Raw genomic sequence first — 16,828 nt, 5'->3', positions numbered from 1 at the left:
TTCAAAAAGAGAAGGGAGTTCCCGGAGTCCTGGCCAACATTCCCCCATATAATATCAGTCATTCACCCCATGGCTGTTTGCTGGGACACTGCTGTGCACAAACTGGCTGCCACTATTGGTTTCCCTACACAGTCAATATTCAGTAAATCCTGTGAAGCACTTTGAGATGTCCTCCTGATGTCAAAGGTGCTGTATCAAATGCAAGGATTATTATTATAGCAGCATAACTCAATCAGTACACGATGAATCAGGAATTAATTACCTATTATAGGATCAGGGTAATGAAATGGTACTGCTTTAAAGAGGAAACCCAAGCTGGGGTACCAAATGTTGAAAGCAGGCTTTGCGACCACCCATTATTATTAATAATAATAACCCTTGGATTTGACAACACCTTATCATGTCGTTGAGACATCTCAAAGCGCTTCATAAAATATGTTGTAAAGTGGATTGACTGTGTATTTTGTGGGTGATAAGTTGTAGCCAATAGTGCACAGCAGTGTCCCACAAACAGTTGTGGATTAAATTTTGCTTTTGAGTGATTATTACCCTCGGAAAGCGATCCGCCAATCGATTAGCAACCACGTCCCCAGCTTACTACTAGGTAAACAGAGATGTGTCGAGTAAGGAAACTTAAGAGTTAGGCCTAAGGTTTGCCCCACCCGGGAATCGAACCCCGGGTCCTCTCGCTAGCGAGGTGAATGCTCTAACCATTACGCGACAGGGCTCCATTATGAGTTGCAACCAAGACTGAGGGTGGTGGTGGGGAAGGGGGTGGGGGTGGTGGCTGGGATAACACAGATTTTACTAAATACTGAATCTGTTATGAAACATCCCGTTGGTTCCAACAATGTGCAAGAAATCCTATTGTGAGACGGTGAAGCAGTGAAACTGTCAGTGTGCTATTCTATAAATATGAAATCTCTTCACGTTACAGATTATCAACATCAACTGCTTCATGCGTTACCATAAGACAACAGACATTTTTTTGCGGGCGGAGGTGGGGGGAGGGATGCGTCTAAGTGATTAAGTGCTGCCTCTCTACAAGGGAAATGGCATTTAACTCCTCCATGCCCAGGATATTGTACTTAGTGCACTTTTGAGTTTGATGTGAATCTCATTGCCTCACAGGTTTTCTCTGGCCATGAGATCATTAACCAAGTTTCTTTCTTCCAGTGTCCCGAGCCAACAACCTCCCTGATAAATCTCCCAGACAATCTCCCAGATAACGGTCACTTCATGGTTATTTGTGGGGCCTGCCTGCCTGCCCCTTTGTCGACATGTACAGCAACAGTAACTTGCATTTATATAGTACCCTTCACTTAGGGTAGAGTCCCGGAGCACTTGACGTGGTGGAATCTGACCCTGAGCCGGTGAGGGGAGAAGGTGACCTTAAGCACGATCAAAAAGGAAGGTCTTTGGGCCGGATTTGAAAGTGGGAAGGGTGCAAGGAGGAGGGATTGAGAGAGAGAGTTCCAGAATTTCAGAGGATAGTGGCTGAAGGCACGTCCACCAACGATAGGACAAAGGGCACAAAGGACAAATAGGAGGTTGGAGCCAAAAATAACCAAAACTCAGGAATGTACACGGGCAAATGCACTCTGCGATAGTGCATTGAAACATTTTGAGGGTAAATGTGCTATAAAAAATGCCAGGATTATTATTATTATTATGATGATGATGAGTCAGTGTGTCTTTTGGGGAGGTTAAGACTTGTTCTGGTGAAGAGGTTACACTGGAGCTGACACATTGTGAAAGGATGCAGCTCAGAAGGTTTGTTTCGGAAGGGTATGGGGACATGTGAAGTGCCAGTTTCAGAGGATGTGGTCCACCCTATTTTACTGAAATCAGCGCTGGATTAACGCTGGAACTGAGGATTGGCAGGGGAGAGTAGGAGATTCTGGGCTAGGCTTGTGACACGTACTTAGTCTCTTGCTGAAACCCGCTGCGTAAAGCAGGGTAGGGTCCCAGAGCACTTGACAGTGGCGGAGGACTATGCCGGGAGGAAGCGATCATAGGTACAGTCAAAGAGGAAGGACTTGAAGATATCACGGGATCTTTACCATGCACCTGAAGAGACCTGCATGTGGGGAAGGATGGGGCAAGACAGGGGGATTGAGGGAGAGTGTTCCAGAGTTTCGGGGCGTTGTGGCTGAAAGAGCGGCCACCGATGGAAGGATGGAAGGCATGAGGGACAAGCACGAGGCCGAAACCAGAAATCAGAGATCAGCAACTCGCATTTATATTGAAACGAGGGGCAGAGTCTCGGAGAGTCTCTGGGACGCTACCCTGTGTGAGTGACGCTATATAAATGCAAGTTGTCATTGTCTCGGAGCGCTTGCGGATTGGTGGGAAATCAGAACAGATGCTCACAAAGTCCACAAAGTGACAGCCTCTCTCGCACTGGGTAACGTATGACTGGGTGAGCAGGGGTAGCAAAGTAATTCTAGCCCAGCAACTTAAAACAGGTGGTGTTTACTTGAACGTTGAGAGGAGACCTGACAGAGGATTTTAATATGAGAGGTTTCGATGACGTAAACAGGGAGAAATGATTTCCGCTGTGTCAGTAACTACAGTCATAGGTTTTTTTTTTGGTCATCTGGGTGTCTGACACATGAGGAAATCCATTGCTCTGCTTAAGGGTATCCAATATCACAATGTGAGTTCCACATATGTAAGCCACTTACACAGGGCCTAGAGGCAAGGATTTCAGATAATAACCAAAAGAGCAAAGGGTAATGGTAGGAGAACTTTTTTTTTAAAACACACACAAACAGGGTTGATAGAACATGGAATGCCCTACCCAGAACTGTGTTTGAAGCAGAATCCATATACGTTTTGAAAGGGAAAATTAAGACGGATATCTGAAAGGGAAAATTATAAAGGGTAGGGAGGGGGAAAGGGGCAGGAGAATGGGCCTGAACGGATAACTCTTTCACAGAGACCGAACAGGTACAATGGGGCAAATGTTTTTTTCTACATCGAAGCTTCTTCCATAATAATAATCCTTGCATTTGATATGGCGCCCTATCACGTCGCTGAGAATTTTCAAAGCACTTTGCAGATTACTTTATATGTCATAAAGTGACTCGGTTGTGTCGGTTGTGGGCGAAACGCGGTAACCAATCGCACACAGCAGCGTCCCACAAACAGTCGTGGATTGAGCGATCATATTTTTTTTTTGGAGAGCTTATTTGCCCCAGAAAGCAAAAGGAACCTTGCTTAATGTTTCGCCGTCAGGGTATCAAATCCGGGTTCTCTTCTTGCGAGGCGAGCAGGCGAATCGCTGAGCTACAAGACACCACTTATAGTATTTCTAGGATAAATCTGAGAGGTACAAATTCACTGAAATGCCAGCACTAACTAACTGCATGTCAAACCACGCTATTTTTAAATGCCCTGCAATGCTACACAGCATGAGGGGCGCAATGTAAATACTATAAAGTATCATCATTGTTGTACTACAGAGTTTTGTGAATGCAGGAAGAGAATGCATGTGCGGTGATGAGTCCTTTGCCAGGCATTCAAGTGAGGGCTGGGAAGGGTAGTCGAAGATTTCGAAGGGAACTGATATTTGAGAGTAATGTGAAATTCAGACAGCATGCAACTAACAAAGGTGGATATAAATTCAATCCCCCCCACCCTTCTCCGTCACCTAAATTTACCAAAAAAAACAGACATAATAACTGTTCATTTCATTGCTGCTTCTGGGGACATTGTTGGAGAGAACAATCGCATGGGGTGGTGCATGGTGCGATACAGGAGGTAACACATAAGGCAATGAAAGCGATAATAATAATAATCCTGACATTTGATATAGCGTTTTACCACGTCATTGAGACATCTCAAAGAGCTTCACAGAATATACTGTAAAGTGGATTGATTGTCTGTGTGTTTTGTCGGCCAAACCCGGCAGCCAATTGTGCACAGCAGTGTCCCACAAACAGTCGTGGATTGAGTGACCAAATTATTTTTGAAGGGATTATTACTCCCCGGAAAGCAATCTGCCAATTGAGTAACAACTGGGTTCCTACTTACTGCTGGGTAGATAGAGGCGTGTGGAGTAAGGAAACTCGCTTAAGGTTTTACTCCGCCAACAAATGGTGCATAGGGCAATGCATAAGATGGTGCGTTGAAAAATGGATGAGACAGTACATGTGGCATTGTGTGAGGTGGCCCATGGGGCAATGGGTGAGGTAGTATATGCAGCAGCAATAATAATAATCCTTGCATTTGACATAGCGCCTCATCACGTTGTTGAGACGTCTCAAAGCGCTTCACAGGATATACTGTTAAGTGAATTGACTGTGTATTTTGCGGGCGAAATGCATGAGATGCCACATGAAGTTATTCATGAGGGCAATGAATGCGTGTTGAGAAGGGAGGAAATGAAATTTCCTTTACCACCAAGTGGGAGGTGAGAGATCTGTATGGTTTGCAGCGGTCATTATAAATTGCAGGTAGCAAACAGGTAACGGCTGTTTTTCTCCAGAGTGCCGCTTGTTAGTTGGTTGAACAACACCCTGGGGACCACCCCCTCTAAACAGTGGAAAAAACTGAACTGGAATAAATAACAGTGCTGAGCAAAGCCAGCCGCCAGCCGCTAGCGCAGTCATGTGAGCAGGCAGAAAGCAGTACATTTGGTAAACCTCACCCAGATTCAGATGATTCAGACTTTACACTGACATACATCAGTGAAACAGGAAAAGATTACGACATGCAGGGAAGTATGTCATAGGAAAAAAGGCAGAAGTAATTGAAAGGTTTCCACTGCTGAATGTTTGCAGAAGACTTTTTAAAAAAGGACAAAGGGAAATTTGTGAAACCACTAGTTTCAAAGGAGGGGGGTTTGTGGAGAGAAAAGAAGGTTAAACAGCTTGCCTGTTACTCAGTAATTTTCGTCGAAATGATTACAACAGTCAAACAAACGTGTTGGGTGAGAGGGAGGATAGAACAGAATGTGCTATAAAAAAATAAATGTAATATTGAGAAACTGCTTCCACAAACACACATAGCAAACGCACAGGGGAACTGAGAAAACGCCTTAGTCCTCTCCCCCTGTGGCAGAAATAATTGTGGATGCACGTCTCCACGCTTTCAGGTCGGCTTTCCATCTCTGCAAACGAGTTACAAATAATTCACCTTTCACACTCCTTTGTAAGGTTTTTGTAAGGGTTTCTTCACTTTACAGTCAAGTCACTTTACTCTGTGTATATTCTGTGAAGCGCGTTGTGACATCTCAACGATGTGATAAGGTGCTATATATCAAATGCAAGGATTATTATTATTAATATTATTAAAGTTTGTTTGCAAGGGAAACAAGTCAAAAAGGAGGGTCCAATTTAAAGGGGGTGGGGGTAATAAGCTTTGAAGTAATTTGCTTCAGCAAATATAAACTAAAAGACCCACTGCTGGCTTTTACAAACCGGGATGTTTTTAGGTGCAGTTGAAAAGGAGGCATCAGTTTAAGCCTCTAGTGTATTAAACAGCTGAGGTAAGCCTTTTTTTCAAATGCATTCATTTGTGGGAGGGAACCGCTTTCATAGCTGTGGTGCTGTGGGATTGAAGTTCGCAACATCCAAAACCCTGTGTGCCTGCAGGGACAGTTTGTGGTATTGTCTGCTTTCCATTTGCTCTCTTGTCTTTTCAATGAATCGTGGAAATTTACAGGGCAGAAGGCTGTGATTTGGCCCATCGAGCCTGTGCTGCAACCCCACCTATCCTAACCTCCATTCATTGTTTTTTCCCCAAACAATAATAAACATCAGCATCATCAAATAATAATAATCCTTGCCTTTGATATAGCGCCTTATCACGTCAAACCACTTCACAGGATATACCGTAAAGTGAATTGACTGTATATTTTTGGGCGAAACACACACAAATAATAATTTGCACTTAACTTGGGCGCTTCCATGCAGGAAAATGCCTCAAAGTGCTTTACGGAGACGGAGTGGAGAGGGCTCCTGAGTGAAGAAGGAGGTGGAGTGTGTGTGTTTTTTTTGAGTGGGGGGGACGGGGGGGACGGTGGAGGGGTAGGAGGGAGTTGGCCAAAGGCACAGTCAAAGCGATCAAGTGGCAGATGGTTCTGAAAGCAGAGAGCGAGGGACTTAGGGAAGAGTGTCTTTGTAATGCTGCTATGGGAGCTCTGCTCCTTTGGGGAGAAAAAAATATCATGTAATCTTCACAGCAGATAAAAGAGCTTTGTGTCTCACGAGATCTCAGCTGCGACCCGAGATGGCTGAGGCTACACAGGATTCCTTGCTGGAGACACTCCCTACATCCTGAGACACTTTTCTGCCAATTTTTTGCTCTGCGGTTTTGCTGTTTGAGCGCTTTATTGACCCCTTTTACGATTCAAACTAATCCTTCCAGTGTTCCCCGGGAACAGCTTCGTTCACCAGGGTCAGACCATACATCTATTTAAAATAACCAACTTTGACCTCCTCCCACAGCCCAGTGAGTAAAGATATACCCGGTGCAGCCATTACAGACCACAGACTCAAATCCACTCCAACGCAGCGCTGGGGATATGTTAGAGATGCCGTCCTACGTATGAGCCCGAAAAACCGCGATCCCGTCTGCATGTTCAGGTGGATGTTAAAGATCCTGTGCCACTATCTGAAGAGAAGGGAATTTCTCCCGCTTTGTCTCAAGGCCATTAATCGCCCAAATAAAATTAGTCACTCGCTTCGTGGTGGTTTGTGGGATTTTGCTGCGCGCAAATTGGCTGCTGTGTTCCTCTACAACTAAACAGTCGCCACACTTTACAGCAAATCATGTGAAGCGTTTCGATACGTCCTTCTGTTAGGAATGGTAAAATAAAGCAGGCGTCCTACACCAGATCTCACCCCACATATCCTTCTTTACGTGGTGTGTCCAGTCCTCACTCACCAAGTCTTTATGCTGATTGTGGTTTGGTTTGTAACATTGTATGATGAACCATTGTGCATATCAATGTATTCTTCAGATGCTTCTTTGTGGAGCTGCTGATTTCTAATCCTGCATTGACAGCCCATAAACATCCACATTGTCCAACTCTGTACCACTGCCACGCACCCCTACGTGCAGTTGTACTTGTGAGACTCACAGATGGATATCTTATCAGTGTATTGTAGACACAAAACTCATTAGCTTATCAATGTAATCGTGAAAACGATAGTAAAATTGAAAGACCTCAAATGAACTGGTCATCCACAAATGAATTAATCCCGTTTGTAAGAACACTACTGCAACACTGCACAGAAATTCTACATACAGTGGAAGCCACTTAAACCGTTTTGTCCAGTTTAAGTGGTGTCCGAGGTTAACCAAAGCTCTCTTAACCGGATTGCCTGGATTTTTGTCCGAATTAACAGGCATATTTCAAACGGCTGGGAATACAACTGAATTGGAGCCGGACGTTTTGGCCGATTTACACGGCATCCAAAGTTAACTGCCGTCCGGCTAAAATGGCTTCCACTGTATATGGCAGGCATTGGAACATCCTGCCTGGGTAAGAGGAGAATAGGAAACACGAGTCTGAGAGGAGCACAAGGAACTAACTGAGACTTTCTTCCTGTGTGCATCAGTGTAAGAGAATTCACCCTTACCAGGACAGTAAAATTAGATTTTTGGAGCTCTTTTTCTGATAGTTGCACACTTTCTCTTTCTTCGCCTCACCTTTGTTGTGAACCCACAATAGATTACAAAGTAATTGGCCGAATGTCTCCCAGGCCTCTTCCTCTTTTGAAATTAAGTTATCGTCTCTCCTTGGGACATCCTCCCATTGGATTTTCCAGCACCTTCCAATGGAAGCATGGCCGAGCCATGGAAATCTGTGAGTGGGACATCGAGATTCTATGTCTCTCACCCTGCAGTTGACTGTTTTGCTAAGGCACTGTGCCACCGCTCTGACCTTCTGAAAACAATTCATAAGGTCTTATTATTCATTTATTGGATCCGTCTAACATGCTGCGCTTTTCTTAAGAGTCATTGCTGAGTTAGGGGGTTTAAAGTTTAAAAATGTATGAAGAATGAATGGCTGCACAGCTGAAGAAACATGCATTTTAGGATGATATTTATCCCCTACTCATAGTGAAACGTAAATTTGCCTCGAGTGAGTGTCATTTGGTCCATTAAAGAGTCATGTTTAACAGATGCAATATTATCATAAAGGATGCAGAAAAATGCGATAAAATATTCATTGGCGAACAGCTGAAATGCTAACTTGTCCTGCATTAAAATAACACGTGCAATTATCAACGATTTTAACTCCTACTCACCCCTTGGTCCAAACCAAGAATCAAAGTAGGAATTTAATGTCTGGTCCGCGAATCCCATTTTGTAAAAATCTGTTGGAAGGAAACAAAAATCACACAAATTATGAGAACACAATGCAAAAGAACGTGTATTAACATTTCAGTGGCTGTGCATGTTCTGTCCAGCACCTCACGTTGTACTTAGCCCCTCACTACTGCAAGAAATTATACCGTGTTTCCAAGTTTTGATGTGAGATTATTGTCTCTCATTGGGACATGGAGTCGCATGGAGCATGGAGTCCCGTAGTGCAGTGGTTAGAGGACTTGCCTCGCTAGCGAAAGGACTTGGTTTCGATTCCAGGGCGGGATGAAACCTTAGGCAAGTTTCCTTACTCTACACGCCTCCGTTTGCCTAGCAGAAAGTAGGAACCCGTTTGTTAGTCGATTGGCGGATCGCTTTACGGGGGTAATAATCCGTCAAAAAAAAAAATTGGGTCAGTCAATCGACAACTGTTTGTGGGACACTGCTGTGCATAATTGACTGCTGCGTTTCACCAACACAGTACACAATACCATTTTGCAGTATATTCTGTGAAGCTCTTTGACAGGTGTCAACATGTCTTTGACACATTTCACCCTTGCATTTGATATAGCGTCTTATCACGTCATTGAAACAGCGCTTCACAGAATATAAGGTAAAGTGAATTGATTGCATATTCTGTGGGCGAAACGTGCAGCCAATTGTGCACAGCAGTGTCCCACAAACAGATGTGGATTGACTGACAAAATTATTTTTTTTTAAGGGATTATTACGCACAGTGAGCGATCCGCTAATTGACTAACAACTGGGTTCCTACTTATTGCTAGGTAAACAGAGGCAAGTGGAGTAAGGAAACTTGCCTAAGGTTTTTCCCCGCCTGGGAATCAAACCCAGGTCCTCTAACTTGTGAGGCGAGTGCTCTAATCACTACACTACAGGACTCCAAATGAAGAATTTTAAGAATTCCAAATTTAAGACTAAATAGTTGTAAGGTTAAGAAAGATCAAGAGGATTTGGGGCCCCTGATATTTATCCATTTTCTTTTCAAGGAGTTAATTGAAAACATCAATTGCCTTTGCTGGGTGTCTGTTCTACAATCTAAATGCTGACCACTCAATTTGGGAGAGGAGAAAAAAAACTTCTGATGTAGAATCTCACAATCTTGCTCATTTTGAACCCGTGCCCTCTAGTTCCGTAAAACTAGTCAAAGTCAAATACTAGACCAACATTAATATCATTTATCGTGTACGTCTCCTCTCTCTAAATAGTCCCTTCCCCCTCCAATCTTCTTTTCTCCTACGAAGATAAATTGAGCTCTGCAAATCTCGCTGCGTGTCATTGAGGTCCTGGAATCACCCTTATCACTCTTCTCTGAATTCTTGCAAACAGATTAAACTCCTTTTACAGACTGGATGCCCCAATACTGAACACAATCTCCAAACATGACCTCACCTTTATCTGTACAAGGCTGGCAATAACTTGTTTTGACTTCCAGCCAAAAATCCTTTGAGATACAACACAATGTGTGAGAAAAAAAACTTCTATGTAGAATCTCACAGTATCATTCATTTTGCCAAAAGTAAAGCTGAAAGTCCTTGAACCTAGTTTGCTGATAACAATGTTGCCAGGGCTGAAAAACTTTCTGTGAATTTGTGAATAATTGCACCCAAACTCACTTTTCAAAAAAAATCCCCAATGCAAAGCTCTGCTTATCCGTGCAACTCTAGGTTAAGAGTAACCTTTCCATTATTCCGGTTGCGAATTCTACATCAGCAATATTTACAAAAACTTTCAATGCTTTGCCTGATCTATTCCTAGAAACGGGAGCAGGAGTAAGAATAATTGGTCTACGCATTTTTCTTTCCGGTCAGCCAGATGTCTGTCACATGCGGAAACTTAGTACCATGTTTAAGAGTATCCAAACCAAGCTGAGAATTCCACGCATCCCATCTGCACATGGAAATCCCAGAGATAGACTGTTGGAATGGAATGCGCACTCTCTCCCTGGAGGGAGGCATCCTGCTTACCTAATTCCGGAAAGTATTAGGCGCAGGTTGGCAAGAGACTAGTCTTGGGGACACCAGAGTGTGCGTTGAAGTACTGATATAATAATAATAATCCTTGCATTTGATATAGCGCTTTTCACGGCTTCTAGACGTCCCAAAGCGCTTCACGAAATATACTGTAAAGTGAATTGACTGTATATTTGTGGGCGAACGCGGCAGCCAATTGCGAACAGCAATGTCCCACAAACAGTCGTAGATTGAAAATGACCAATTTATTATTGTTTTTGGTTTTGGAGGGATTATTATTAGGTGTGTGGAGTAAGGAAACTTGCCCAAGGTTTTGCCCTGTCTGGGATTGAACTCAGGTCTCTCGCTTGCAAAGCGACTACTCTAACCACTGAGCTACAGGACTCCACTGTGGTCTAAATAGCTAAAACCATATAGCTTGCCATTGAGATCACTGTCTGGCTAGGCATTTTGGTAATCTTTGATGTAGGACTTTATCACGTCATCGAAACATCTCAAAGCGCATCTCAGTAAAGTTTAGCCACTGTGTATTTGCAAAATGCCATAGCCAATCAAAGCAACGAAACGTCCTACAAACAGCCATGAAGTAAATGACCAATTCTATCTAGGGGTTGTTGGCCAGGACACCAGGAGAAACTCCCTTCTTTTTCAATCAGTGTCATTGGATCTTTAACATCCACCTAAACAGGCAGACAGGGCCTCAATCAAGGATGGAACCACTGACAACGCAGCATTCCTCCAAAACTGCATTGGAGAGTCAGCTTGGACTGTGGGCTAACCCAGAGGTCAGAGTGCTACCAGAGAAACTAAGGTGGCATCTTGGAGAGACAGAAACACTTTACTGTGAGGCGTTTCTTCAACGTGTTAAGTTCCCATGTCAAAGGTTTCCAAAATGCATAAATGTGTTGTTCTTACTCCTCCCCCTCCATTGAGTTGACAAGAATATGTTTTCCCAAATAAAATTAACTCAGTAAAACCACAGACACACACAGCGTAGAAGAAGGCCATCTGGCCCATTGTGTCTGTGCCGGCTTCCCTCAGGAGCAACCGTTTCAGACCCATTTACCTACCCATTTCTCAATACCCCTCTTTTTAAGGTATTTGGCTAGTTCCATCTCGAAAGCTAACCAATATGGATTCTGCCTGAACCACTACTCCCAGCAGGGCATTCCACATCCTTCTCTGGGCATGAAATTGTCTCTCCTAACCTCCCCATTTGCTTGTTATATTGGTATCCACTTACTCAATCCATATTCACAGCAAAGGAAAAATCATTGCAAAAAAAAAAAAAACCGCTTGTTGCAGACAGTATTGCAAACAGTTCAATACTTTGGCTTCCAACCAGCAACACCAACAAGTTCAAAGCTCCAGGGCTGACTATGACTATAATGCTTGGCTGGGTTACAGTGTGGAAAGTGTCATATGGCAGCAAGACACAGTGGTCTATCTCAGGCAACAGCCCAAACCACCTTGACATCAGCTGACTCGCTCTGCCTCAAGTGTGTCAGATATTTATGGAGCTGCTCTGGCGATAACCGTTGAGAAATGCACAGTTCAACAGCTTGTTCCAGCTGGAAGCATAAGCAGGAAGACTGCTGTACACTTTGCAAAAGAAAAAATACTAAACGGAAAATGAGAACATGAATTACGTGGGCCATTACAGGGCAGTCATTGATTGTCTTTGCCGAAGTCGGCTGAGCCCCCGCCCCTCCTCCCACACCCCTCTCCTATACCTCTCTATTCCCCTCTCCCTCATGTACACAGCAAGTTTCCTCTGTAGCTCAGTGGTTAGCCCGCTTGCCTCGCAAGCGATAGGTACCAGGTTCGATCCTCAGGCAGGGCGAAACCTTAGGCAAGTTTCCTTACTGCACACTCTTCTAGCAGCAAGTAGGAACCCGGTTGTTAATGAATTAATTGGTGGATCACTTTCCAAGGGTCATAATCCCCCCACCCAAAAAAAATTGGTCATTCAATCCACGACTGTTTGTGGGACGCTGCTGTGCGCAATTGGCTGCCAGCCTTTCTTCCACAAAATACACAGTCATTCCACTTTACAATATATACTGTGAAGCGCTTTGCAATGTCTCAGCAACGTGATAAGGCACTGTATCAAATGCAAGGATTATTATTAAATACATTGTTCCTTTTCCCTTCCACCACGGCTTCTGCCAACAAATTCCACATTCTCACACTGAACTGAATGACTAATTTTATCTGGGGGATTGCTGGCAGGACACAGGAGGAAACTCCCTTCTCTTTCTGAACAGTGCCATGGGATCTTTAACATCCACAGGCAGACAGACAGAGCTTCGATTTAATATCTCGAGGAAATTATTTCTCTCCTGCTGCCCTGACCAACGATTCCCCCGGATAAAATTAGTCATTCACTTCAGGGCTGGTTGTGGGTCATTGCTATGTGCAAATTGATTGCCTCATTCGGCTTCAAAATGCTTGATGAGTCTCTGAGCTCCATGTCCCGATGTGGAGCTTGTGAACCCACAACCTTCTGACTCAGAGGCGAGAGTGCATTTCACTGAGCCAGGCTGACACCTAATTATTCTCGCATGCTTTGAGTTACAACGTGATAGGGCTCTATTAAGAAAAGATTTTTCTAGTGTTTAAAAGAATTGCGCATTTGCCACCATTGGTAACTTTCACACAGAAAAAGTTGCAAGACTGTTTGTCTCACAGCAGGGCAGATTCTTACCATGTTAACTTCTGTGTTGGACCTTTGTATTCCCATTTTAAATGCTAATGCATTACTGCTGTGTGTATCGATTGTCAAGGTTATCAGCTGAATATTCAGAATTATAAAAAAAGGCTCATCTTATTGATTTCCCTATATCCTGTTTAGATTGCATGTAACAAGGCTGTCAATTTTCACATGTCACAAATCATCCTACTTCACACTCCAGAGGCTCAGAGCTTCAAAATAAACATCAAAAACTTTCCGACAAAGTCAGAGCAAACTGCAGACAGACCGTACAATTAGAAAACTCACATTTCCATCGCGTCTTTCACGTAAAAGACTTTGAAGTACTTCACAAAATGGAAAAAATGTTAAACTGGAAAAGTGTTATGTGGAGTGTCCTGTAGCGTATTGGTTAGAGCACTCATCTCGCAAGTGAGAGGACCTGGGTTCAATTCCTGAGCAGGGCCGTTCTGTAAATCCTCATCATTGGTTAACTACAATAACAAGTAGATTTATACAGCGCGCTTCATGAGGGGTGGCGTCTCGAAATGCTTAAGAATGGGGTAGTTCTAATACCGAGCTGGAGAAAAAGGAGAGGTGACTATAAGCACGGTCGAAGAAGAAAGTCTTCAAGTGCGATCTGAGGATAGGCAAAGAGTGGGCAAGGCAGAGGGATTGAGGCAGGGATTTCCAGGGGAACCATATTACTCAGGCCACTTGTATACCTTTGACATGGTGAGCATGTGAGCTATTACCGTAAACCACATTTTACACCCCATCGTCACTCCAATAAGCATCCTGTGGAACACCAGGCTACAAAAGCCTAAAGCTGGCTGCAAAGTATTGGTTAGAGCACTCGCCTCGCAAGCGAGAGGACCTGGGTTCGATTCCAAGGCAGGGCGAAACATTAGGCAAGTTTCCTTACTCCACACACCTATGTTTACCGAGCAGTAAGTAGAAACCCAGTTGTTAGTTGATTGGCGGATCACTTTTCCAGGGGTAATTTTCCTTGGGACGTCCTCCCGACATGAAAGGCGCTATGCAAATGTAATCTTATTGTTGTTGTTGTAATAATCCCTTCAAATAAGTAAATAAATACTAATATTAATTTGATCACTTAATCCACGACTGTTTGTGGGACACTGCTGTGCGCAATTGGCTGCCGCATTTCTCCCAGAAAATATACAGTCAATTCACTTTACAGTATAATCTGTGAAGCCCTTTGAGACGCCTCGAAGCCGTGAGAAGGCGCTATATCAAATGCAAGGATTATATTATTATACTATTATTATTGTTGCTGGATAAAGTCCAGTGAAGGAATAAGATCTGAGTTCTGGTCGAAACAACCAACTCATTGATTGTAATGGATGAATGCAATTTACCAGAAAAGGGCTTCATACAATCATTCCTCCTGGCACTGACTGCAGTGTGCTTCAACGTACAAACAGCATTAATATTCATTTGACAGTCCGCAGCTACTGAGCAACAAATGGTATTTTTGCACATGGATGCTAATCGGGGTCGTTTGGCTTCATTGTAGCCAAATACATGTGTTGGACCGGTTCTGATGCGATCCAACCTGTAGTTGCTTCAGCGCTGAGCAACAAGGTAGCACGGCCCAGCTAATTAACACTGCGCTTGCTATCAATAGACATTTCTTTATTCATTTCCTCCTTTGAATACAAATACTCACACACGTGTAAAGACAATGTGTTAAGATATGAATATTTATCGAGTTCTCACAACAGTAAACACATCTTTCTTCACCTGATAAAATACTACTAATAATTATAGCTTTGCATTCGATGCAGCGCCTTATCACGTCATTGAGACGTCTCACGGTGCTTCATGGGATATATTGTAAAGTGGATCGACTGTGCATTTTGTGTGCGAAACGTGGCCACATCTCACAGCGGTGTCCCGTAAACAGTCATGGAGTGAGTGACCAATTGTTTGTGGGCGGGGGGAAGGGGGGGAGTGGGGACTGCTAGCCCCAACGGCTCTCTACTGAGATTAAAGAGTTAATTATCCTTGTATTTGATACAGCGCCGTATAACGTTGTTGAGACTTCTCAAAACTCTCCAGAGAATTTACTGAAGTGTAAATTGGAAGTGCAGTGACTGTGTATTTGTAGGCGAACCCAGGAGCCCAATTGCCCCACAAAACGACCACAAAATGACCAACTTTATTTGGGGGTTTGCTGGCCAGGACACTAACCCAACCTCCCTCCTCTTTTCGAATAGTTCACCCGAACAGGCAGAGGGACCTGAACATCTCATCTGAAGGATGGCACCTCCGACAATGGAAGGCTCCCTCAGCACTGTACTGGAGATGGCAGAACCAGCATAGACAATGTGAGCTCAAAGTCCTGACGTGAGGCTTGAACACACAACCTGCTACCATTCAAATTCAAAAGACTGAGCTGGATAGATTTTTGTTAGGTCAGGGTATCAAGGGATATGGGGCAGAGGCGGCTAATTGGGAGTTGAGGTACAGATCAGCCATGACCTAATAGAATAACGGAATAGGCTCGAGGGGCTGAATGCCCTACTCCTGTTCTTATGTTCCTAACTGAGCCTAGCCGATACCTTAAAAAAAAAGTTGTTGTCATTCGGAAATTGTTTAGCGAGCAATCGTGGTTTTGCCTGGGTCACGGAATAATATTTAATTGCAAGGTACTTTATGTACTGCACAGTGTAGCATCCTCTGCATAATTATTCTTTTGAACGCAGCACGGATTGTGCTTTCTGACAGACTTTCTGCAGCACATCACAGTCAGGGCTTGCAGAAATACTGAGCCAGAAACAAAAATCTGCCAACTAAAATTATGCTGAGAACCAGGTTGACACAAATCCATTTATTAAAGGGAATTCTGTGCACAAATTCGCTGCCATGTTCACTTACACAATCACTACACTTTACAGTAAATCATGTGAAGCGCTTTGAGACGTCTCACTGATGTGAAAGGTACTATATCAAATATAAGGATTATTATTATTATAACATTTCAGATCGTCCAGAATGGACAAAATTCTTAAATACAGTGTTTAATTGTGAAGTTTTTTTTGTAAAAAAAATGAAGGCAATAGGCTTTGGAATTAAAGTCAAAACTGAACAATTTGCTGAATTCTGCACATCCTGAAATGTTCTGATCTGTTAATAATAATAATAATAATAATAATCCTTGCATTTGATATAGCGCTTTTCACGTCAGGAGGACGTCCCAAAGCGCTTCACAGAACACACTGTAAAGTGAATTGACTGTATATTTGTGGGCGAATAATAGAGTAAATCTAGAACAAGGTGGAATTTTACCCCGTTTAGATCATGGTTCATTAAAGCACCCTCATTGCCGTGCTTAGTTCAGAAAATAGTCAATTCACTTTACAGTATATTCTGTGAAGAGCTTTGAGACGTCTCAATGAGGTGATAAGGCAAGGATTATTAGTTTTCTTTTAGGAAATAACATTATGGGATACAGTACATGGGGAGTTTGGGACATATGTGCATGTGACCACCAGGAAGGTGGAAGGCGAACTAGGACTTGCAATCTTTTTATACAGCATTGTAAACTTTCTCAAGTTTCAAAAATACACAGGTATCTACAAAAAAAAGCTCCCCTATATTTAGCTGCCTGCAATACCACGATCCCTCCAAAAGAAGCCATTTGACAGTAAGCTTCTGGCTATATCTCCGATCTCCGTGGTGCAAATGTTAAAAATAAACTCAAGTGTACAAACCTTCGTCAGAAGCCTGGTAATGTCAGTGATCAACAATCAAGACTCTTTTGGGGAGAAACAATTGTTTTGGGAATAAATATTTT

At 43.2% G+C, this 16,828-nt stretch overlaps 1 protein-coding gene across 5 annotated transcripts in view; it reads right to left on the bottom strand.

Annotated features, from left to right (window-relative positions):
* Nucleotides 1-16,828, bottom strand: part of elovl5 (ELOVL fatty acid elongase 5) — a 63,471-nt gene that overhangs the window by 22,576 nt on the left and 24,067 nt on the right. For all 5 annotated transcript variants that reach the window (XM_007894052.2, XM_042332705.1, XM_042332706.1 and 2 more), the window contains one exon: nt 8,265-8,333. In XM_007894052.2, the coding sequence (XP_007892243.1) occupies nt 8,265-8,322 (58 nt within the window). In that variant the 5' untranslated portion in view covers nt 8,323-8,333. The remainder of the gene's footprint in view (nt 1-8,264; nt 8,334-16,828) is intronic.

The sequence above is a fragment of the Callorhinchus milii genome, unplaced genomic scaffold, assembly GCF_018977255.1.
Source record: "Callorhinchus milii isolate IMCB2004 unplaced genomic scaffold, IMCB_Cmil_1.0 Scaffold3, whole genome shotgun sequence".
Taxonomy (NCBI): domain Eukaryota; kingdom Metazoa; phylum Chordata; class Chondrichthyes; order Chimaeriformes; family Callorhinchidae; genus Callorhinchus; species Callorhinchus milii.
Note: the sequence above shows the minus strand (reverse complement) of the source record. Positions and strands in the feature narration are given on the sequence as shown.